Source organism: Xenia sp. Carnegie-2017, unplaced genomic scaffold, assembly GCF_021976095.1.
Source record: "Xenia sp. Carnegie-2017 unplaced genomic scaffold, XeniaSp_v1 HiC_scaffold_23, whole genome shotgun sequence".
Classification (NCBI taxonomy): Eukaryota; Metazoa; Cnidaria; class Anthozoa; order Malacalcyonacea; family Xeniidae; genus Xenia; species Xenia sp. Carnegie-2017.
In genome coordinates this window covers 698,423-720,283 of record NW_025813486.1, presented here as the reverse complement: position 1 = coordinate 720,283, position 21,861 = coordinate 698,423, and the positions used below count along the sequence as shown (strand labels likewise).

Genomic DNA, 21,861 nt, shown 5'->3' with positions numbered 1-21,861 from the left:
GCTGTTACAATCATTATGAGTTGTATGTGGATGCACAGCATACTTTTATATCAGGTGACAATACAGCTGTTACAATCATTATGAGTTGTATGTGGATGTACAGCATACTTTTATATCAGGTGACAATACAGCTGTTACAATCATTATGAGTTGTATGTGGATGCACAGCATACTTTTATATCAGGTGACAATACAGCTGTTACAATCATTATGAGATGTATGTGGATGTACAGTATACTTTTATATCAGGTGACAATACAGCTGTTACAATCATTATGAGATGTATGTGGATGAACAGCATACTTTTATATCAGGTGGCAATACAGCTGTTACAATCATTATGAGATGTATGTGGATGTACAGCATACTTTTATATCAGGTGGCAATACAGCTGTTACAATCATTATGAGTTGTATGTGGATGCACAGCATACTTTTATATCAGGTGGCAATACAGCTGTTACAATCATTATGAGATGTATGTGGATGTACAGAATACTTTTATATCAGGTGACAATACAGCTGTTACAATCATTATGAGTTGTATGTGGATGCACAGCATACTTTTATATCAGGTGGCAATACAGCTGTTACAATCATTATGAGATGTATGTGGATGCACAGCATACTTTTATATCAGGTGACAATACAGCTGTTACAATCAGTGCATGCTGTCCATTATAAATTATTGTGATAAATATCAGTTCTATCAATTTTAAAGTACCTTTTCTAAAAAATTTTTGATTTCTGATGCTGGTAAATCATCTAAAGTAAGTTTGAGCTGTTCACACAGACCTGAAACCACATAGTCATAAGCCCAAGGTTTTAAAATGCATGGTGACGGACCACCTTGCAAAATGGAGGTAGCCATAAATTTTCCAGAATACAAAAATTCATTCTCTGTTATTGCTGATGTTGAGATAATGGGAACACCAGTAATGAACAGTCATTGTGTAATTTCTTTAAGAACTTCTGCAAACATAAAGAAGGATTTTTTAAATGCTCCACATATAAATATGTGGCAATGACTGTTTAAAGGCAATGGACTTTTTTACTTTTTAAAAACAAAAAATGAGTCAAACCTGTTAAAAATTCTCTCCTTGGTCTTCCAGTACCTTGAGCAGGCTCACCAATAAAAACTACTTTAAGTTTATTTTCATCGATAATCCAGCTACAACATTTTCTTGTATCAATGTAATCAGCAAATAGCTGGCCTCTCCTTACATTTATTCTAGATTGTGCTTTGAGATTTTTCACTAACGGTTCAAGAATATCTGAAATTGACTTCACACCAGTATCCAAACTCACATCCTCAGTGACATCCCCACTTGTGTTTCCTTCTGCAATGCCATCTAGAAGTTCAAATTTTGTTTCTTGATAAAAAGCCCGTCGGTTAGCATTTTCTGCACATATGTCTGCATGTAATACAATGTCTTTATCTACAAAATACCTAGGAAACGGTAATAACATTTATACATGGTAACAGAAACCATAAAAATCATAAGGCCGTATCTTTGCTTTACATAACAATAAGATTTAATGTTTAAAATTAAGTTGCACAAAATAAATGGCCACGTATCAACTCAAACGACGCTGACATTTGACGCTTAACTTTTCAGAACTTTAAATTTATCTGAAAGATTGAATGTTCAAAGTTCCAACCGTCGACCAGCAAAAGGTTTGTAAAACATCGTAAACACACAAAGATAAAGAATTATCATGTGTGTTTACGATGTATAAATGTGACCTTAAATACAAAATGTTTGTCATATTTAATTAATATATTTTTACTAAATATTAGTCACACCTTAGTACTATGAAATATACATCATAGATACCCGTAGCAATTTGTAATCCTGGAATTGTATACCAAACAAACGAAGTTGCAAATACAAACAATTTAATTACGAAAAATAATTACTGCCATCGAAAGGAAGGCCTGTTTATCGTGATGTGTTTGTTTGCCAAGGAATTGAAATTGCTTGCTAGCATGCAATTATATTCATCTTTGGGTCCGGACGGTATATTTATAAAATATGTATTATTTCATTATACTTGTGATAGTATGAAATGACATTTATGAATCAGGAAGAAAATTTAGTTTGAAATTGCAAATGGATTTATGCATGCCATCATTGAATGTTTTAAATATTTGGTCGTTTTTTTAACATTTAGTCGTTTTGTAACGTTGCAATTATCTTTCGTCGAGCTGTTGACGCTAAGGTGATACATGCAAATTCATAGCACTAAAAAAACTGAAAATCTTTGATTTCTGATTTGTAAAAACAGAGATTTTGGACCACATGGTGGTGTACAGCAGAAATTCTAATATAATTCTGTCACGTTTGAGGCTCTTCTGGTTAAAATTAGACCGATTAACTAATTATAAACTAATTATTCAATTCAATTACAGCAATGAACATTTTTGTATTCTGGGTGTGGAATCGTTTTGACTTGTGATTTTGATAAACTTAACTTTTGCCACTTTACAAATCAATTCAGATTACCAGAAACAGCTTGTAGTTAAATATACCTAAAAGATACAACCAAACATTGAACTTGATGTTAACAAATATTTATAATTTCTACAAGACTACAACAAGAATTCTCTATCACCTTCCCTTCATTTGATTTATCACAATATAATGCAATGTCACCTTATCCAACTCTTTTCTATTTCTTTGATTGTCTTATCATACTCTTCTAAAATTTCTGGTTCCCTTTTCAGCCATACTAACTGACCCTTTAATCTTCTCAAACTTATGCTGTAATTTGTATAGTCTAAACTATGTCTATACATCTTCCTCTGCTATTCCTAAAGTTTCAAAATCCGACAAATGGTTGACATTCTTAACTAAACTTAAATTTCCTGAACTTTCATGCGCAATAAAGTTTACTTGAGTGTGCATGTTATCCAAATCATTTCTTGCTTTCATGGGACCGGACAACACCCAACCTAACTTAGTAGACACAGCAACAGGTTCATCTACCTGTCCCCGAACAACATTGCCTACTTGAAACCACCAATGATAGTCTGCTCCAATCAAAACTTCAATACCTAAAACTTCCTTATCTTTGCAAACATCTGAAAACCACAGACACTTTAAATGTGAATAATCCATCTTTCTTAACTCTACATGTGCATTCCTAATTTGAGATATACAGTCTACACTGTATGCCTCAATGCTTATACTCTCTCCCCATGTAACTGACGACAACTCTAATTGAAACACCTCTCGCAACTTACCTTCAGCCTTCTATAAACCAAACGACTTAATTTCTATCCAATCCTTTTTACTAGCCTGAATACCTGGTCTCTGAAAAATCTTTCTATTTACAAATGACTTGTGACTTCCTGAATCAAACAACACTCTGTCCCTAACACGTCCCTTAGGTCCCTTAATAAAAGCCTGTGCTGTCTGTAATGCTACCCTACAATGAGATCCCAGAATAGAATGATTGGTTTGAACATTGCCTGTAAGAATCCCGTTGACTTCACAAATTGACCTATGGTGTGCCTTCTCACATGCATTACATTTATCATTACTATTACAATTCTTACTGACATGTCCTTTCTTCAAACAAATAAAACATCTTCCGTACTTACGAATGAGTTGTTTTCTCTCAGTGACATTGGTTATTTTCTTACAATCCTCTGGATTGTGTTCCCCGCGACAATAAACGCATTTTCTTTTCGCTTTACCGTTCGTTGACTCCTCGTTGCAACTCTCGTGCTTCGCGTGAAGTGCTGATGCTGACGCCATATTTCTTTGTCGCGACGTTTCTCGTTGTTTCTCTCCATCCTGTCTCTTGGTTTTCTCGCCGATCGGTGTGTGAGCTTCTCGAAGCTCCAACTTTTTTTTCGTTCAACGCATCTTTCATTGACCATTCCGTGAAATCGAATCCTCTTGTTATTGTCAATCGAAAAGCGTCCGGCAACTTCGCAATGACTTCCGGTCCGGTACTACGATTGAAGAATATACGGCTTCGTCCACTCCTAAAGCCTTTAAACCCCGGTAGCTTGTCTCAAAGGTGTCGTATAACCGCCGAAGCTTGTCGATATCTCCTTCGTCCGTTACGGGTTTTATGTTCATTGACTCCTAGATATGCGCTTTCTGGATTATGTTCTTTTCCCGTATCTTCGTTTCAACAAACTACAGCTTCGTGATAGTTCGCTGAAGTTAGGGCAAATCCCGATATTGTCGATCTTGCAGGTTCGAGCAAAAAACTCCTTAAATGCTCAAACTTGTCTACGTCAGCCAATCCGTCATTATTATTCACCGCACTATCAAAAGAGTCCCAAAACTCTTGCCATTCTTGCAGCCGTCCGCTAAATTTCTTTACTTCCACATTTAGGAGTTTTGCTCTTATAACTCTGCGCGTCTCACTACTTAAACTGCTGTTCAGCGTGCCATTTAATGTCGTTGTTGCTGTTTCAACTGGGACATTAGACTCCTTGACGATGTCGTTCACATCCAAAATTCCTTGCTCGAATTCTGCCTGTATCTTGTCCGCATCTTCAATTTCTTTTCCCAATTCTTCCGCATTTTCCTCATTGCTTTAGCTCAGCATATCGATAATCGCATCATCAAAAATTTTCAATGTTGCGATCTTGTCGTTTTATCCATCTCGTAGTTGTTTCAGTTCGTTTCTATCGATCTCGCCGTCCGTTTCTCGTATTTTCTCTTTTAATTTACTAGCAATTTTCCTCACTGATCCTCTATGTCCTGCGTGCACTCGTTTCTTTTTCATAAATTCCTCCATTCTGCTATTGGACTAACAAACTTGAATTTCCAAATAGATCTCCAACTAAAATATCTCCGACTCGAAGGACCACGTGTAGCAATTTTCTCCTTTGCACGTTAGCACAAAGCAGTTATACGTCTGCCGATTCGTTTTTGGGACTGTATACAATCCCACTGTACGCGCAGTCGACACACAATTCTCAATTTTACTCAATATAACTATTCTGCATCACAGATAATCGTAAACATTTCAAGCTTTTACATTCACAGCCAGCGACAGAAGAACCTTGACATTTTACATGTCACAACTCAAAAAGTATTAACATACGTTCCTATTTCAGTTCTTCCATAAGTTCCTAGTATCAAATAACAATTATCAATTACTTATTCACATAAGTTCGGACACTTAGACTTCAAATACAATATATATTTGATTTTTAGGAGGCGCTGTAATGAATAAGAGCGTCAAATTTTAAAATTGTATTAGAGAAACGCATTTGGCATTATACGGTTAGTATGATTTCACTCCTTAAAGTCCATGAAATGGCATTTTAGAGCTTCTTAATAAAGAATTTTCCCTGAGAGCATTTACCCCAGGACTTCCCAAACACGACTTGCACCTTAGGTTCTCAGCTCAGGCTTTGGTCCCCGTTTTTAAATTGTGTATATTTGGGGCCCATTTCAAGTGGTAGCTGACTGCCCCCCTTGGAGTGTTCCTGGCACGAAACTGATCCCCCCCTATATTAAACAAAATTATTCAAAATACCTGTTAACCCAACAGGACTCTGTCGAACCAACTTAAATGTGCTCGCAAAGTGTCGTCATTTGATGGCCGCCATAATTTTTCCGTTTCAAAAAAATGTGTTAAATTTTACTTTTCTTACATGACATACATCACGAAGAAGCCACTGACTGACTCTTAACCTTAAGCTTCGTTTAACGGCTCAGATATTTCATTTTCAATGGGAAATGTTGCACTTTGCCCCAGATTACGCTACGTTAACGTGACTTATATAAATCAATGGCCAAAAGGTAAGTTCCTTTCCCATAAACCAATATTAAACATTCATCCCCATGAATTACTTTCGTTGGCTTTCTCAACTCTTCATAGTCCTTACATGAAGTTTGATTTCTTCATGTAAATTCTCGACTTTAACAAAGAGTGATGCATGTTGAAGGTCGAACTTTTGAAGTTGATTGATTTTAAATGTCTTGTTGATACATCATATTCTTTTTTAGATGGAATCAAGAGAAAACAGAAATCTACTTTACTTTAGAGCAGTAATTAATGTGGTACAAAAGGAACTTGCTCAATTTTTCATCAAAGAATGGAACTCTCGTTACAAACATAAATATGGAGAATGGGATGATACACTCAAAAGTGGCAAAATATTTTGCAAGTTAGAATCCAAAATGTTAAAGTTGGATAAAGAACAAAAGTTAGAATATAAAAATGGAGACACAAATAAATGGGAATGCACAACATTACTCAATGCTATACTTCTTTCAAAATCGATTGGAAAGCATCTTGACACAAAAACAAAGGATGCTTTTCATGCACTTCATTGTGAAACAAAGAAATACGCACAATGGTATAAAAGCGAATGCTCAGATGATGATTTTGATGAAATAGTCAATATCATTGAAAAATCATTTCAAGATTTGAAATTTTCTCTTGATGAAATCATTGAAATAAAAAATCATCGAAACAGTTTTAATTCGTTTCAAGTTCTTCCTTCAAAATCTAATCATTTTTTTGTTGAACGCACTGAATTACGAGATAAAATTATAAAAGATCTTGAAAAGATAAGGAATGATAACAATAACGAACTGACATGTTTTTACATCACTGGTAATCCTGGCAGTGGTAAATCACAACTTGCAAGACAGGTTTGTGAAAAAATATCGTGTGATTGGAAAAATAAAACTTCGTTTGTAATGACTTTCGATGGGAAGAATGTGGAATCTCTTTTACAATCTTACTGTGACCTTGGATACCGTTTAAACTGTAACAAGTTTATGGTTGAAAAATTTAAAGATGAAAATGTTTCCGCCAAAGAGAAAGTCAAGAACCTTCGATCATTAGTATCTCCTCGATTGAAATTCTGGCAAAATTGGTTTATTATTGTCGACAACGTTGTGCAACTGAGCGAAATTTCTTCGTTACTACCACAAGTAGGTGATCACATGTGGAAAAATGGACAACTAATAATAACTGTTCAGAACACAGATGCCGTACCTTACGATGAATTGTCCAGCAAACATATTTCTATCAGTAGTGGAATGAATGACAGAGAATGTTGTCAATTGTTGAATTCTTACACTAAAGATGAAAATGCTGATGATCAATTGTTGAATGAAGTATCCCACGCATTAGATCGTCAACCGCTGGCTTTGGCTACTACTGGTTATTATGTCAGTCGTGTAAACAAAACAAACTGCTCATTTACTTGGAGTCACTATTTAAAGAAAATATCTTCAGAAGAAGAAGAAAGCATGGACGCCACTTTTGTTAAATTAAACTCGGTGTATCCTAGAAGTATGTTACAAGCTTCACTTTTAGCTGTCAGACAAAATGCTGAAGAATCCTCAATATTGGCAAATGTTATTAACTTTTTTTCCGTGATATCGTTTGATCCTATACCACGAGACATTATTGTTTTTTATGTTCAAGAAATTGATCCCAAACACTCAGAGGAAGATATATGTCTTTGTTTAGACGAATGCTCATTGTTCTTGCATTCAGAAAATGACATTAGTCTACATCGCATTGTTCACAAAGCAATTATTGTTCATCAATCTGAACACTTAAATGAAGAACATGAAATGGAAAGAAACGTTGATCAAATATCTAAAGCACTTTACATGTTTAAAGAGAGAGACGACGAAATCAAATTAATGCCACATCTTGAAAAACTTATTCAATTATTTAAGACCAACAAGACAAAAATCAACATGAATACTTTACAAATTTTCCAATATTTTGTTGAACTATTGGATAAATTTAAATCAGAAGTATCTAGTTATGACAAAGCTTGGTATTTTAATATCCTTGGTTTTTTATACTGTGTTACCGGGAAGTATAGCAAAGCTAAAAATCATCATGAAAAAGCTCTGGAAATTCAAAAACAATCGTTAGGCCCAAATCATGTTGATGTTGCTGCGTCTTTAAACAATCTTGGTTTGGTGTTTTATAAAACTGGAAACAACGACAAAGCTATAGAGTTTTACGAAAAAGCTCTGGAAATTAGAAAACAATCGTTACGTCCAAATCATGTTGATGTTGCTGCGTCTTTAAACAATCTTGGTAATGTGTATAGTGATACTGGAAACTACGACAAAGCTTTAGAGTTTTACGAAAATGCTCTGGAAATTCAAAAACAATCGTTAGGTCCAAATCATATTGATGTCGCTGTATCTTTAAACAATCTCGGTTTGTTTTATGATAAAACAGGAAAACACGACAAAGCTATAGAGTTTTTTCAAGAATCTCTAGAAGTTCGAAAACTGAATGTGCCAGGTGAAGACCATACTCATGTCACTGCGTCTTTGAGCAAGCTTCGTACGATGTACGAAGAAACTGAAAAATATGAGTCTGAAACTCTTTGACAGGTTGCATAAAATTGCATAAAGTTGTAATAGTTTCCTTGTCCTCAAAACAGACAGCCAACAGCAACGGACTTTTACAACTTTTTCTTATAATTACTAAGATACTCGACAGATATTGGCGACAACAGTTCGTTAACACTGGTTAACACTAGTCACTCCTCTAGTTTTTGCCAACAGAAAATATATAGTTTGAAATTGTGTCGCCTAGATAACAAAACCCACTTTTTGAGTGTTCTTTTTTGACTTACATTCATATCATGGTTTTTTGTTTTGTTTTTTCCAATTGTAAAGTCATTTTATTACTTGAAAATGTCAGTCATGTAAAACAGTGCGCAATATATGTATATGACATTTTGGAGCTAATGGGCGAAACGAAATGAAATATATAGTTTTAAAAAGCTACTATCCCAAACTTTTCAATTTATTGGTGTTATTTCTTTTTGAGCGCTAGCTGTAAATTCATTTTTTTACTTGTTGTCAAATAGAAATACACAGCTTGTGTGGATAACGTTTTTTTAAATATTATTCGTAGAAATCACAAGGGGTGATGATGCTAATGCTAAAGGTGTCGGAAATTCTCCTGGTGTTGAAAATAAAGAACAAGGTATGCCTTTCAATTCTATTTTATTTTATATATATTGCGTGACTTAAGCATATTTGTTTTGAATTGTATCACAATTCAAGTCATTTGACGTATACATGTACGTATAAAGTGTTGCACTTTCGGACTCCAAACGTTCGTTTATTACGTATGTTCAATACTGTATCAATGACTTAAATTTTCATTTTGCAAACGACAAATAATTTAAATGTACTTTGTACCAGACGGCAGTGCTCAGCACAACTTGACAAGTCTTTGTATATCTCAATAAATATTGCGTTGCAGGAAAGTGGCGCAACTCTTTTTATAAAGTGCTCAAATTGTCTACATTTCATAAAATGTATTGAAGAAAAAGGATTATAATATCCGAGCGTGCTTTGTGTTTATTTCTTCTTGTAACAAGGATTATAATAAATAGACTAAAACATTTTAAAACAAGTCTTGACATAATGTACACCATACAGATCAGACCCTGCATTTAAGAAGTTTTCAGGTTAGACCCTGTGTTTTAAAAGTACTCGTGTTTGATTACGTTAATTACTATTTTCTTTGTTAGAGTACAGGTGATTAGTCGGAGTAAAACTTTTTTCCAGATATAAATTATGTTTTTTGCTCCTGGCTTACAGCATCGAAAGTGTTGACACAATTAAAAAACATCACCAAGTCCAAGTTCGAATAAAAATTTACTTCGAATACAGTCTTCAATCAACCTTTTACATTAACAAATTTTATAAGATATATGTGTATTTTTCATCACATGTCTAAGCAACACTGAATGGTAACATTTGCGGCTGGTTTAATCTGTTTTAACCATGACGGTAAAGTCTTGTCACTTCACAATTTGTACTGAAGCACAGTCAGTTGAAATCAAGATGAGACATGAGGTGATAATGACATCATGCAATCTATGAAATATCGCTTATAGAACTCAATGGCTATATTATGTTTTCTCAGATATTGTAGCACAGACCACTGTACAGAGGACCGAAACTATAAATTTTAGTTGGGTGGAGGAGAGGGTGTTTAATAATGCTGCTGCTGAAATATCGCTTATAGAACTCAATGGCTGTATCATGTTTTCTTAGATATTGTAGCACAGACTACTGTATAGAGGGCCGAAACTATAAATTTTAGTGGGGTGGAGGAGAGGGTGTTTAATAACGTTGCTGCTGAATATCGCTTATAGAACTCAATGGCTGTATCATGTTTTCTTAGATATTGTAGCACGGACTACTGTTTAGAGGGCTGAAACTATAACGTTTAGTGGGGTGGAGGAAGGGGTGTTTAATAACGCTGCTGCTGAATTATCGCTTATAGAACTCAACGGCTCTATCATGTTTTCTCAAATATTGTAGCACGGACTACTCTATAGAGGCCGAAACTAGAATGTTTAATGGTTTGGGAGGGGGTATTCATATCTTCAGTTGTGGTCGACTGATTTCTTGTAAAGCCAACGTAGTCTACATTTGACATAATTCAAACAGAGAAATATATCAATAAAATTACAGGCAGATGGATAAATAAAAAATTGATCTGAAAATTTTATGTGAAAGCATGAAAATGATTTGCTCAATTGCTGATTTTAACTATATTTATAAGAGAGCTCTAAAGGAGCGTTGTATTGTACGAGATAATTTTTCAAATTATTAAAAGGTGATTGTGGTAGCCAAAAATAATTAAAATGTTCTGTATCGTACATAAAATGCATACAAATACAAAAAAGATGTTACAACATTTGAAGCCAGAATTTCAATCATTTGCTTGCATCGTTCGTGTTGCTTATCTTGTTAATTTATTATACTTTAACACTACAACATCATGATTTTTTCACATGTTTCTAAAACAGACAAGAATTTTATCGAAAGGACTAGAAATATGATAAGAATTTAAATCGCTTACTTCTTTCGTGGGGTTAAAAATTTATTGAATTGCACGATTCCTTTTCTGTCTGGGTAAATATTTCCTCAAGAAAGAAATTTTCTCGATAAACGAAAACCCTGACACAATAGACACTTGACAGACAAATTGTTTCTTGTAAATAAATCATCATATGCTTAATGAAATATAAAATAATTGAAAACTGCAATTAACCACTTTCCATTCGGCAAAGGAAAAACAATACTAGCAACCGTTTTGAAGATCGCAAATACCATGGTGAATGGTAAAAGTAATTCACCGTGGTATATGCAATCTTCAAAACAATTTTCAGATTTATCACCACGACTAAGTCTCTATTTTAATACTAACAATGTTACACGAGAATGAGAAAAAGCATGAGGTAGAGTTTGAGTTTGCAGAAATATAGATAACGAGGTTCACTTTATCAATGAATAAGAGGAACAGTACGTATCAGATAATTTTTTAAAAGTGTACGGTATCAGTATCCTTTCCTAATTGGGGAAGTTAAAGCTATTTTGATATATTTATTTTGTTTCTTCAACCCTTGAATGTAATATTTTTCTGTAGAAGAGTGGAAATACATTGATGAGTCATCGAAACATAGAGAATTGCTTTTAAAATTGATTGAATATGGACGCAATTCCAATGTTGGAGTTGAAGTGTTGGGCAATGTGCGTGTAATATTCACAGAAGAATTTTGCATTGGCGATGGAAGTAATGCAACCCGTGTTTTTCTTGGACTGGGTAAAGATGGTTACGGTAAAGCAGTGAAACGAATACATCGACATAAATTTATCCAGCTTGCACATCACGAAAAGAAAATTTTAAATGAATTCAATGCAAAGAAGTCGAAATATGTTGTGAATTATTTCTACTTAGACGAAGATACTGGAACAGAATATGTTTATTTGATGTTAGACTTATGTGAAGAATCATTGGAGAGTTTTGTCAAGTCTTCTACTTTGCATGATCTTCAAAAAGCTCTTCCTGATATTCTTAGACAAATTTTAAAAGGATTAGCTGATCTTCATAGTGGCCCAAATCCTATTCTACATCGGGATTTGAAGCCTTCCAATGTTCTGCGAGACTCAAAAAGCAAATTTCTGATAGCTGACTTTGGCATAAGTCGAATAATGAAGAATGACACGACAACATATAAAAGCGATACTTCCATGGGAACTTTGCATTGGTTAGCTCCTGAATCATATCGCGGAGATGTTGATTCAGAAAAAAAAGCGACTTACCAAAGAAGGTCTGATGTATATGTAAGTGTAGGAATGTAAACATTTGTAAGTTGTAAAGAAACTCAATGTTGTGAAATTGCATTTGATGTAACGCTTTTTATTATTTTAGAATGCAGGGATGGTAGCTTATTATGTAGCAACAAAAGGAAATCATCCTTTTGGAATTGAACGGCATAGACTGGACAACATGCTGAATGGAAACCCTGTTGGTTTGGATGAAATCAAGGATGAAACACTAAAGGACCTTCTGTCGTGGATGTTAAATCTAAAACCTAAAGACAGACCATATTCTAACGAAGCATTAAAACACCCATTTCTTATGTCAGATGATGAGAAGTTTAAATTGTTAAGTAAAGTTGGAAATCTTCAACAGATTAAGTCAAATGATCCCCAGTCAAGTGTCGTTCGACAATTGAATAGCGAATCCGTACATTGGAAAAGTCAAATGGGTAGTAATGTTTATGAATATTTTGTGAATGGAAGGACCTATAAATCTTTATGGACCGAATGCTTAAGACTTATTCGAAATATTGATCAGCATTGGAACGATCGACCACGACCTCTACCACAACCAGAACCATTTTACAAGATTGGCGATTACAGGGCGTATTTTCTCCGAACATTTCCTAATCTCCCTGTTCGGGTACATGCTGCTGTCAGGTCAAATGAAGAATTGAAAAACGAACCAGAACTCAAGAACTTTTTTTATTTTAATGAAAGCGAACTACATCAATAAACAATTTAGACACAACTGAACCTGTTGGGGGTAAAAAAGTAGCTATTAAGAAATCATTGATACTGTAAAGATCTTATTTTATAGATATAAAGAAAAACAGTTTCCACGACGTACTTAGATGATATTTTACCACATTTCTGGTGAATCTATAGCCAGTGGTATTCATTGATACAATGTAACATACCTGATTATTTAATTTTTACTGTAAATTGTTTTGGGAAAAGACTGAAGGCCAATATGACATTAAAAGTTAACTTTTATGTTTGGCTACACTGATAAATTTTGCACTACATTCATCCAACACAATAAACTCGTATACGATAAAAAATTGTATTTCTGAAATTATTATAATTACTAAAAGTCTGGCCTTGGTGTTTTGGGCTCTTGGGAGTTCCTTATTGTATAAACCTGACCATTAGATGTTGTGCATAATTCCATGAATAGAATCTTTTGTGTTTTAATATCGCACATTAATTACGTAGCTGAACCATATAAAATAGTTGAATTAAATAACATTTTCATGAGATTGAGTGATTGACAGCATTTCGTCTAATAATTTGTACATGGACACAACAATATTTTATTTAGTTTTATAGAAAAATATTCATAGTTGTCATCATTTTTTGATATTTTGCTTATTTCATGCGCTGTAACCATGACAATTATTTCGTGCCTAAATCCATACAACTAAAATGCAAGTGCTATGTATTTAAGATTTCTTAAATGAATATTGAATATACACCTAAATACACTTAAGGTTAAGTACGGCGCTCTCTATTGCCTATATTCTAGAAACTCTCTCACACTCACATTTACTGAGTAAAGTTTCAAAGTAATCTTATAACTGCTGGAAGACCTTGTATTTACTCCACAGATAGAAAATAGTGCAAAGTTATGTTGATTTTATCATCTCAGATCCCATATCATTTGGTAGGTATCCGCACATTTATGTCACATGAAAGCACTCAGTAATAGCTTGCAATAGTAACTAATCTTCATCAAGCTTCACAAAACTATAAGTTATTTTGTATTGGTTTACAAACCAAATAGTATGCTTTTTTAAAGGGCGTATGACACGAACATTTTTGTGTTTGCAATGACCAGAACTTTTAAAATGTCAGTGTACTTTCTAAAACAGTTTATGCATATCTCTTTTAATTCTTGAGATATTGAGGTTTATGCTATGTCCGATTTATCTAAATTGTGACGTCACATTGAATGATGAGAGCTAGGAATATTATCTATATTTAACGATACTTTACTTTTACAAGGACATAGTTTGATTTGTTGTGACGTGTTTGATGGTATAAAATGCTGCCTATTAGTATGAGCCTAAAGTTGTCAGGAAAATGAAGAGTATTTGAAACATTTTTAGAACTCATTATGCAACATGACGTCACAAGTTGGATGAAATAGAAATAACAAAAACTTCAATATCTCGCGAAGGAAAAGAGATATGCATTAACTGTTTTAGAAATTAAAAGTGGAGCAAGGGAAAGTAACTCAGGAACGAATTTCCTTTACCACATTTATTTTTTATAGGATCTCTCATATATCTTGTTTAATAAAGTATTAAAAAGTGTTCCTAATTTTTGTAATTTAAAATTAATTGGTCCCGGAGAGGGGCATTTGCCATTGGCAGCTTGCCCGGGGGCTGAGTATTTGCCTTCTTGCCTTTCCCCGGCAGCGGGGAAATTGAACTATTAAAACGAAAAAAATCAAATGCCCGGCCGTATTCCCGGGGGGGATGGTAACCCTTGGAATTGACTCATGCATTATAAACTAATTAGTTAATTCAGGTCCCGTGATCTCCATTACCACAGCCATGTTGATTTCTCCCTTGATCTTTTTCAGCGTCAAGCTTAAGTGATATCATTGCTTAAACCTTGCGCCATAGTACTAGCAGATGTAAAAACATGTCCAAGAAGCTGCTGTGCTAAGCATTGGTTACCGTTCTTCAGATATAGACATTTATACAAAGTATATGACATTTGTTTTGCCTCGTGTAACAAGCGATTAAGTAAACAACAAAAACAAGAGTGGACAAACTTAATTTAAATTATACCCTAGTAGTAAAAATATACACAAAATATATACCATCATACTTTATTATTTACTAAAAACAAACTACTGAACACTGGAAATGATAAACAATTTTACATTGCTTACCGGTGTCATGAAATATTTCCTTTTCTCGAAGTAATTTAGCATCCGCACACCACACAAGTTTGCAGCATGTTTCATAGATAAATTTTTTTAAAAGTGTTTGTGCTTGGAATAATGGCATTGATATTTTTTAGTATCGCCATTATGGTTGACAATATCCGGGCGGGCAAAAAACATTTCAATTCGCGATTTCAATCTTATAAAATTGCTCGTCTTTCCGCTGACTCTGACAATCAAAATCCGCCATGTTTTTGACCACAGGCCGCGCGCTAATAATTTATAGTAATTTCGTTGAAATGTTCTTCCAGGTCTTATAATACTCAATGAACAAAACAATCGACGTGTCATACTGGAGGGAATCATATATGACTGGTATAAGAACCAGGAAGGGTATAAAACTTTTCCAAGGGTATTAAACGTTTTCCAAAGATAACATGCAAGCTCGAATGTTCATCTTGAATTTTTGATAAATGTCCGTTTGCCGGTTTGCGTGTGAGCAAATAAACTTGATGAGAAGCATGATTGGCGTAAATAAAGAAGGCAAAGGAGGGGGTAATTACACCTGGTTCCAGGTTATCCTTTTGAATTACTGATGTCAACAAATCTTATAAAATTGCTCGCTAGATCTCATCTGTAAGAATCCGAAACACAAGAGACGGTTACGTCATGTGTACTTCTGACCAATCAAATTGCTCAAAACATAGCTAGTTCTAATCAATTTCAATTTTTCTATAATATAAACAATGGAGACCAGCTCCCACAACTGCATACAACACATGCATACAGCAAACAAGAGCAAATAACAACAATATTTTTTTAACAATATACATATCTAGAATTAACATAATTTTAAACATCTGTTTTTAACATATTTTTTCATGTCCGTAACATAACTATTTCCTGAAATAACGTCGACATTTGAATAAATGGCATAAGGTGAACTCTATTTTTCTATTTCCGGTTGACGTTCCTGTCGTCAAAGAAATATCAACACAACCAGATTCCCCTCCTTCAAATATTGTGGTGTCTAGCAACATCTATACTAGTTCTATTAAGACGGATCGCTTGGCCGGGGGGAGCTAGCAAAATATCGCGCCAGATATTTGACGGCTGAATCAACAAAACGTCAATCAGAATGTGTTGATTCGATATCACACTAACGTAGACGTTGAACGATTATTAGCAGCAATAGCTTCGACGCGCAGGCGCACAAACAGTTTTCCCTTGACCCAAGGATTTTGAAGCTGTAGTATTTTATAATCATCGCTGAGACAACGTTCGCGGGCGCCAATTACAGCAACTAAACAAAATTCTTTCACCTTCTCTTCGGTCAGTAGTTTTGTATCCGGGTTCTTTTGCTGGACGAGTTTCTCTAGTTGGCGAACAACCAAGTACACAACTTGTTCTACTGTTGTGTCGGAGGATACGTGAAGCTAAGAGGGATAGAAATGGATAAATTGTAGAATAATGACGTACACAACTTGTTCTAATGTTGTTTCGGAGGGTACGTGAAGCTAAGAGGGATAGAAATGGATAAATTGTAGAATTATGGCGAACAACCAAGTACACAACTTGTTCTACAGTTGTGTTGAAGGATAAGTGAAGCTACGTGGGATAGAAATGGATAAATTGTAGAATATTGGGTACTGATATGAAAGTATACGAGGTGTATATAAAAAGTTGTGATCATTTCAATGCTTAATGACTATGCTAAGCCAACGGTGGAATAATATATTGTCAGCTACGGGCAGATATTACTTATCTTAATGTTACTACTCTAGTTTTTCTGCACCTGGGAAATCAAAATAACTGCTAACAGCAAGATCTTCACAATGATGCACCCAAAGGCTTGAAAGTGATCAGGAATGAGAAAATTTAAGAATTGATAAAGTTCTAAATTATCATACATTATGCATAAGATTGTTGGGTCTGTTGTTCAAACTTGAAAATTTTGCGTTCACTGCACAGCATTTGTATTCTTTGGAGGCGAAATAAATTTCGCTAATAAAAACAAGACAACATGTAAAACTACAACAAGTATATGAAAACCAACCTTTACACTTCTTCCTGGAGCAAGACCAGTCTCAAATGAGGAATAAATCTTCAGAACTCCACTTTCTAAACTCGAAGCATCACCTAGAATACACAAAAAAATCATGAAAGATGAATTGTGAAGATGTGAAAAACTAACTGAATTACACAGAGAGAACATTTTTTTCAACTTACTATTTGTAGTTATTGTACTCAAGTTTTTCAGTTCCGAGTGCTTCCGATGACAATCGTCGGCTTCCGGACCACAGGGTCGTTGGGTGTCAAAGACGAGATCCAGCGGTATACCACTGACGCATTCTCTATCACGTGTATAGTGTAGAATGTCCAATAACCATCTCATACCCTTCCACGTCTCGTCTAACTCCTAGTTAGAAAGGGATAACATGGGATCATTCTGAGATAATTGATGTTTAATATTCAGAAAGATCTACTGCTGGAACCATTCAGTGCAACAAAGCATACGTATGTTTGTTTTTTTTTCTATATAAACAATTAACTAATTGACAAATGATCCTAGCTAAATCCTTAAAAATCAACTACAAAAACTACCTAAAACAAGTATGGCGATTGGCAAGTTTAGTTTAGTTTCCTCTCGCACTGATAACAGATGTATGTAATATGATTATTTAGTGCAATTCAAGATCAAGGAACTGAAAACTGTCACAGATAAAAAATAATCACATGGACGTAAGAAAATTGATCATGAAGAAGGGGTGGGTTAGTATTCATATACATATGCATATTCTCCTTTATCAGTTTCTATTGAAATCAATTGTGATTATAAATATAACATATGAATATTTGCACATGCCCTTTCTCAATTATCAATCTTCCGCGGGTCCCTGGATACGATTAGCTCATAATAAAGTTCAAACTGCGTCTCACTTTTTGAAAATTACTAAGTGTATTTTGTGTTGCTTTGGTTTCTTTAACTTCGTCATCTAGGATAGCCTAAATGAAATAAAAAGACAATGTTAAAAGCCAAAATTTCTATCCGTTAACTAGAAAAAATGAAAAGAAATGAAATACCTTTCTACAATCGTGTTGACTAATAAGCAATGCCATATCAAGAATGGACGACAGTCTTGAATAGTGACATATAAATTGGTTTTGATACGTTTTCATAACATCTAAAAATAAAAACATATTTCTTACAAAAATGAACCGTGCCTTCCTCACTTGGACATATTTCTTACAAAAATGAACCTTGCCTTCCTCACTTGTACATATTTCTCACAAAATGAACCTTGCCTTCCTCACTTGTACATATTTCTCACAAAAATGAACCTTGCTTTCCTCACTTGTACATATTTCTCACAAAAATGAACCTTGCTTTCCTCACTTGTACATATTTCTCACAAAAATGAACCGTGCCTACCTCACTTGTTTTGACAAATGCTCAAATTGGGCAATGTCCATAAACTAAAGATATTTGCGATCTTTCACACGTAGCATACAACATACTCTGTCACCACTTACTCATCTCAAATACAGGAACAGGAATAGATAGAAATCGATCATCGTTTGAAAAGATATCTCCATCACCAGGACACGAGCAAACATGTTTTGGGGATGGTACAAGGATTAATAGGGACACATCTTTACTCAGTTCAACCACCTCGCGATCATAAATACGGTAATCAGCACACTCCTACATTAAAAACAATATCCAAACTGTATAGAAATCCTTGACTAGGAACAATCGTACGTCATGTAGTATTAACGTCTTGAAAAGAATGCTGGTGTTTATTTTCTTTCTTACTGTAATCTTCTTTCTTTTCTTTTTTCCTGAATTATCAGTAAGCAGCATACACCTCTTCATCTTTCTTTGTATCTAACATTTGATTTTACATAATTAAGCAACACTCCTTTAACTTTTTGATAAGTTAAAGATTCCTTTCCAATCGCATCGAAAGCTGTGATCAGCGGCTTGTATTCTCCTGGCAAACTTTCAAGTAAAGTCATTGCTAATTGGCGATCGTTGTTTTAGCACAACTTAGCACAACAATAGCAGAGTGATGTTTTGTCATCGCTGAGGAAGAAGATTTCAAAATTTAGAGTTGTTTTGTCCACTATGTGGCACACAACGGAAAAGCGACCAGCGTACTTTTCCGACATTTTCTTGCGAGAAAGAACTTTGTTCTTGTTGCAATACCATGATATTTCACTGTCCATCAGAACATTAAAGAGAAGGCTACAGTCATACGGCTTTCAAAAAGTGGACCTTGCTGTCTCAGAAGACACCGTTCGGCAAATCATTGAGAACGAAATGAAGGGACTCTTACATTGACAACTTACGAAGACAACTTGATTTCGGGTGTACCTGATGAACTTTTTTTCTGCCTGAAAGCACTGGACATAGGAACTGCACAATCACTGTTTCTTATAACGATGTTTGTGGTATATTGAACCAGAGAGACGTATACACAGAATCAGAATTGGCAATGGATGAAAATGATATAGAATTGATGGATTACTTCAGGTATGTCGTCAGAGAAGAAAACTTAGAACATCCACCCTGTGATTAAAATCATGCCAAAAATATGTATTTAAAGATAATACAGGTAGCAAATGCCTGATTTGACATTGTGTGAAATCCAGGTGGCAATACAGCTGTTACAATCATTATGAGTTGTATGTGGATGCACAGCATACTTTTATATCAGGTGGCAATACAGCTGTTACAATCATTATGAGTTGTATGTAGATCTACAGCATACTTTTATATAAGGTGGCAATACAGCTTTACAATCATTATGAACTGTATGTAGATGCACAGCATACTTTTATATCAGGTGGCAATACAATTGTTACAATCATTATGAGTTGTATGTAGATGCACAGCATACTTTTATATCAGGTGGCAATACAGTTGTTACAATCATTATGAGTTGTATGTAGATGCACAGCATACTTTTATATCAGGTGGCAATACAGCTGTTACAATCATTATGAGTTGTATGTGGATGCACAGCATACTTTTATATCAGGTGGCAATACAGCTGTTACAATCATTATGAGTTGTATGTGGATGTACAGCATACTTTTATATCAGGTGGCAATACAGCTGTTACAATCATTATGAGTTGTATGTGGATGTACAGCATACTTTTATATCAGGTGGCAATACAGCTGTTACAATCATTATGAGTTGTATGTGGATGTACAGCATACTTTTATATCAGGTGGCAATACAGCTGTTACAATCATTATGAGTTGTATGTAGATGCACAGCATACTTTTATATCAGGTGGCAATACAGCTGTTACAATCATTATGAGTTGTATGTAGATGTACAGCATACTTTTATACCAGGTGGCAATACAGCTGTTACAATCATTATGAGTTGTATGTGGAAGCACAGCATACTTTTATATCAGGTGGCAATACAGCTGTTACAATCATTATGAGTTGTATGTAGATCTACAGCATACTTTTATATCAGGTGGAAATACAGCTGTTACAATCAGTGCATGCTGCCCATTATACATTATTGTGATAAATATCAGTTCTATCAATCTTAAAGTACCTTTTCTAAAAACGTTTTGATTTCTGATACTGGTAAATCATCTAAAGTGAGTTTGAGCTATTCACACAGACCTGAAACCACATAGTCATAAACCCAAGGTTTCAAAATGCATGGTGGTGGACCACCTTGCAAAATGGAGGCAGCCATAAGATTTCCAGCATGCAAAAATTCATTCTCTGTCATTGCTGATGTTGAGATAATGGGAACACCAGTAATGAACAGTCATTGTGTAATTTCTTTAAGAACTTCTGCAAACATAAAGAAGGATTTTTTAAATGCTCTACATATAAATATGTGGCAATAACTGTTTGAAGGCAATGGACTTTTGTACTTTTTAAAACCAAAAAATGGATGAGTCAAACCTGTAAAAAATTCTCTCCTTGGTCCTTCAGCATCTTGAGCAGGCTCACCAATAAAACTACTTTAAGTTTATTTTCATCGATAATCCAGCTACAACATTTTCTTGTCTCAATGTAATCAGCAAATAGCTGGCCTCTCCTTACATTTATTCTAGATTGTGCTTTGAGATTTTTCACTAACGGTGCAATCTGAAGTTGACTTCACACCAGTATCCAAACTCACATCCTCAGTGACATCCCCATTTTTGTTTCCTTCTGCAATGCCATCTAGAAGTTCAAATTTTGTTTCTTAATAAAAAGCCCGTCGGTTAGCATTTTCTGCACATATGTCTGCATGTAATACAATGTCTTTATCTACAAAATACCTAGGAAACGGTAATAACATTCAAACATGTTAACAGAAACAATAAAAATCATAAGGCCGTATCTTTGCATTACATAACAATAAAGCGACGTACCACTCAAACAACGCAGATACTGACTCTTAACTTTTCAGAACGTTGAATTTATCTGAAAGATTGAATGTTCAAAGTTCCAACCGTCGACCACTAAAAGGTTTGTAAGACAAAACATAAAGAATTATCATGCGTGTTTACCATGTATAAATGTGACCTTAAATACAAAATGTTTGTCATATTTAATTAATACATTTTTACTGAATATTAGTCTCACCTTAGTACTATGAAATATACATCATACATACCCGTAGCAATTTGTAATCCTGTAATTGTATACCAATCAAACGAAGTTGCAAATACAAACAATTTACTTACGAAAAATAATTACTGCCATCGAAAGGAAGGCCTGCTTATCGTGATGTGTTTGTTTGCCAAAGAATTGAAATTGCTTGCTAGCATGCAATTATATTTATCTTTGGGTCCGGACGGTATATTTATAAAATATGTGTTTTGTCATTATACTT

At 34.6% G+C, this 21,861-nt stretch overlaps 2 protein-coding genes across 2 annotated transcripts; one reads left to right on the top strand and one right to left on the bottom strand.

Moving 5' to 3' along the window:
- Positions 1–1,582: 1,582 nt before the first annotated feature.
- LOC124447936 (serine/threonine-protein kinase/endoribonuclease IRE1b-like) lies at positions 1,583–13,161 on the top strand. Its single transcript, XM_046998932.1, has 7 exons — positions 1,583–1,677; positions 5,984–6,376; positions 6,761–7,151; positions 8,136–8,264; positions 8,886–8,957; positions 11,421–12,118; positions 12,207–13,161. Exons 1-7 carry the CDS (start codon positions 1,645–1,647, stop codon positions 12,831–12,833), a joined length of 2,343 nt encoding a protein of 780 aa, XP_046854888.1. The 5' UTR covers positions 1,583–1,644; the 3' UTR covers positions 12,834–13,161.
- Positions 13,162–15,713: 2,552 nt separating this feature from the next.
- LOC124447922 lies at positions 15,714–20,532 on the bottom strand. The gene is made up of 6 exons (XM_046998918.1): positions 18,531–20,532; positions 18,081–18,181; positions 17,937–18,002; positions 17,226–17,415; positions 17,053–17,135; positions 15,714–16,432 (listed from the first exon to the last, which is right to left on the bottom strand). Exons 1-6 carry the CDS (start codon positions 18,532–18,534, stop codon positions 16,151–16,153), a joined length of 726 nt encoding a protein of 241 aa, XP_046854874.1. The 5' UTR covers positions 18,535–20,532; the 3' UTR covers positions 15,714–16,150.
- Positions 20,533–21,861: the final 1,329 nt, after the last annotated feature.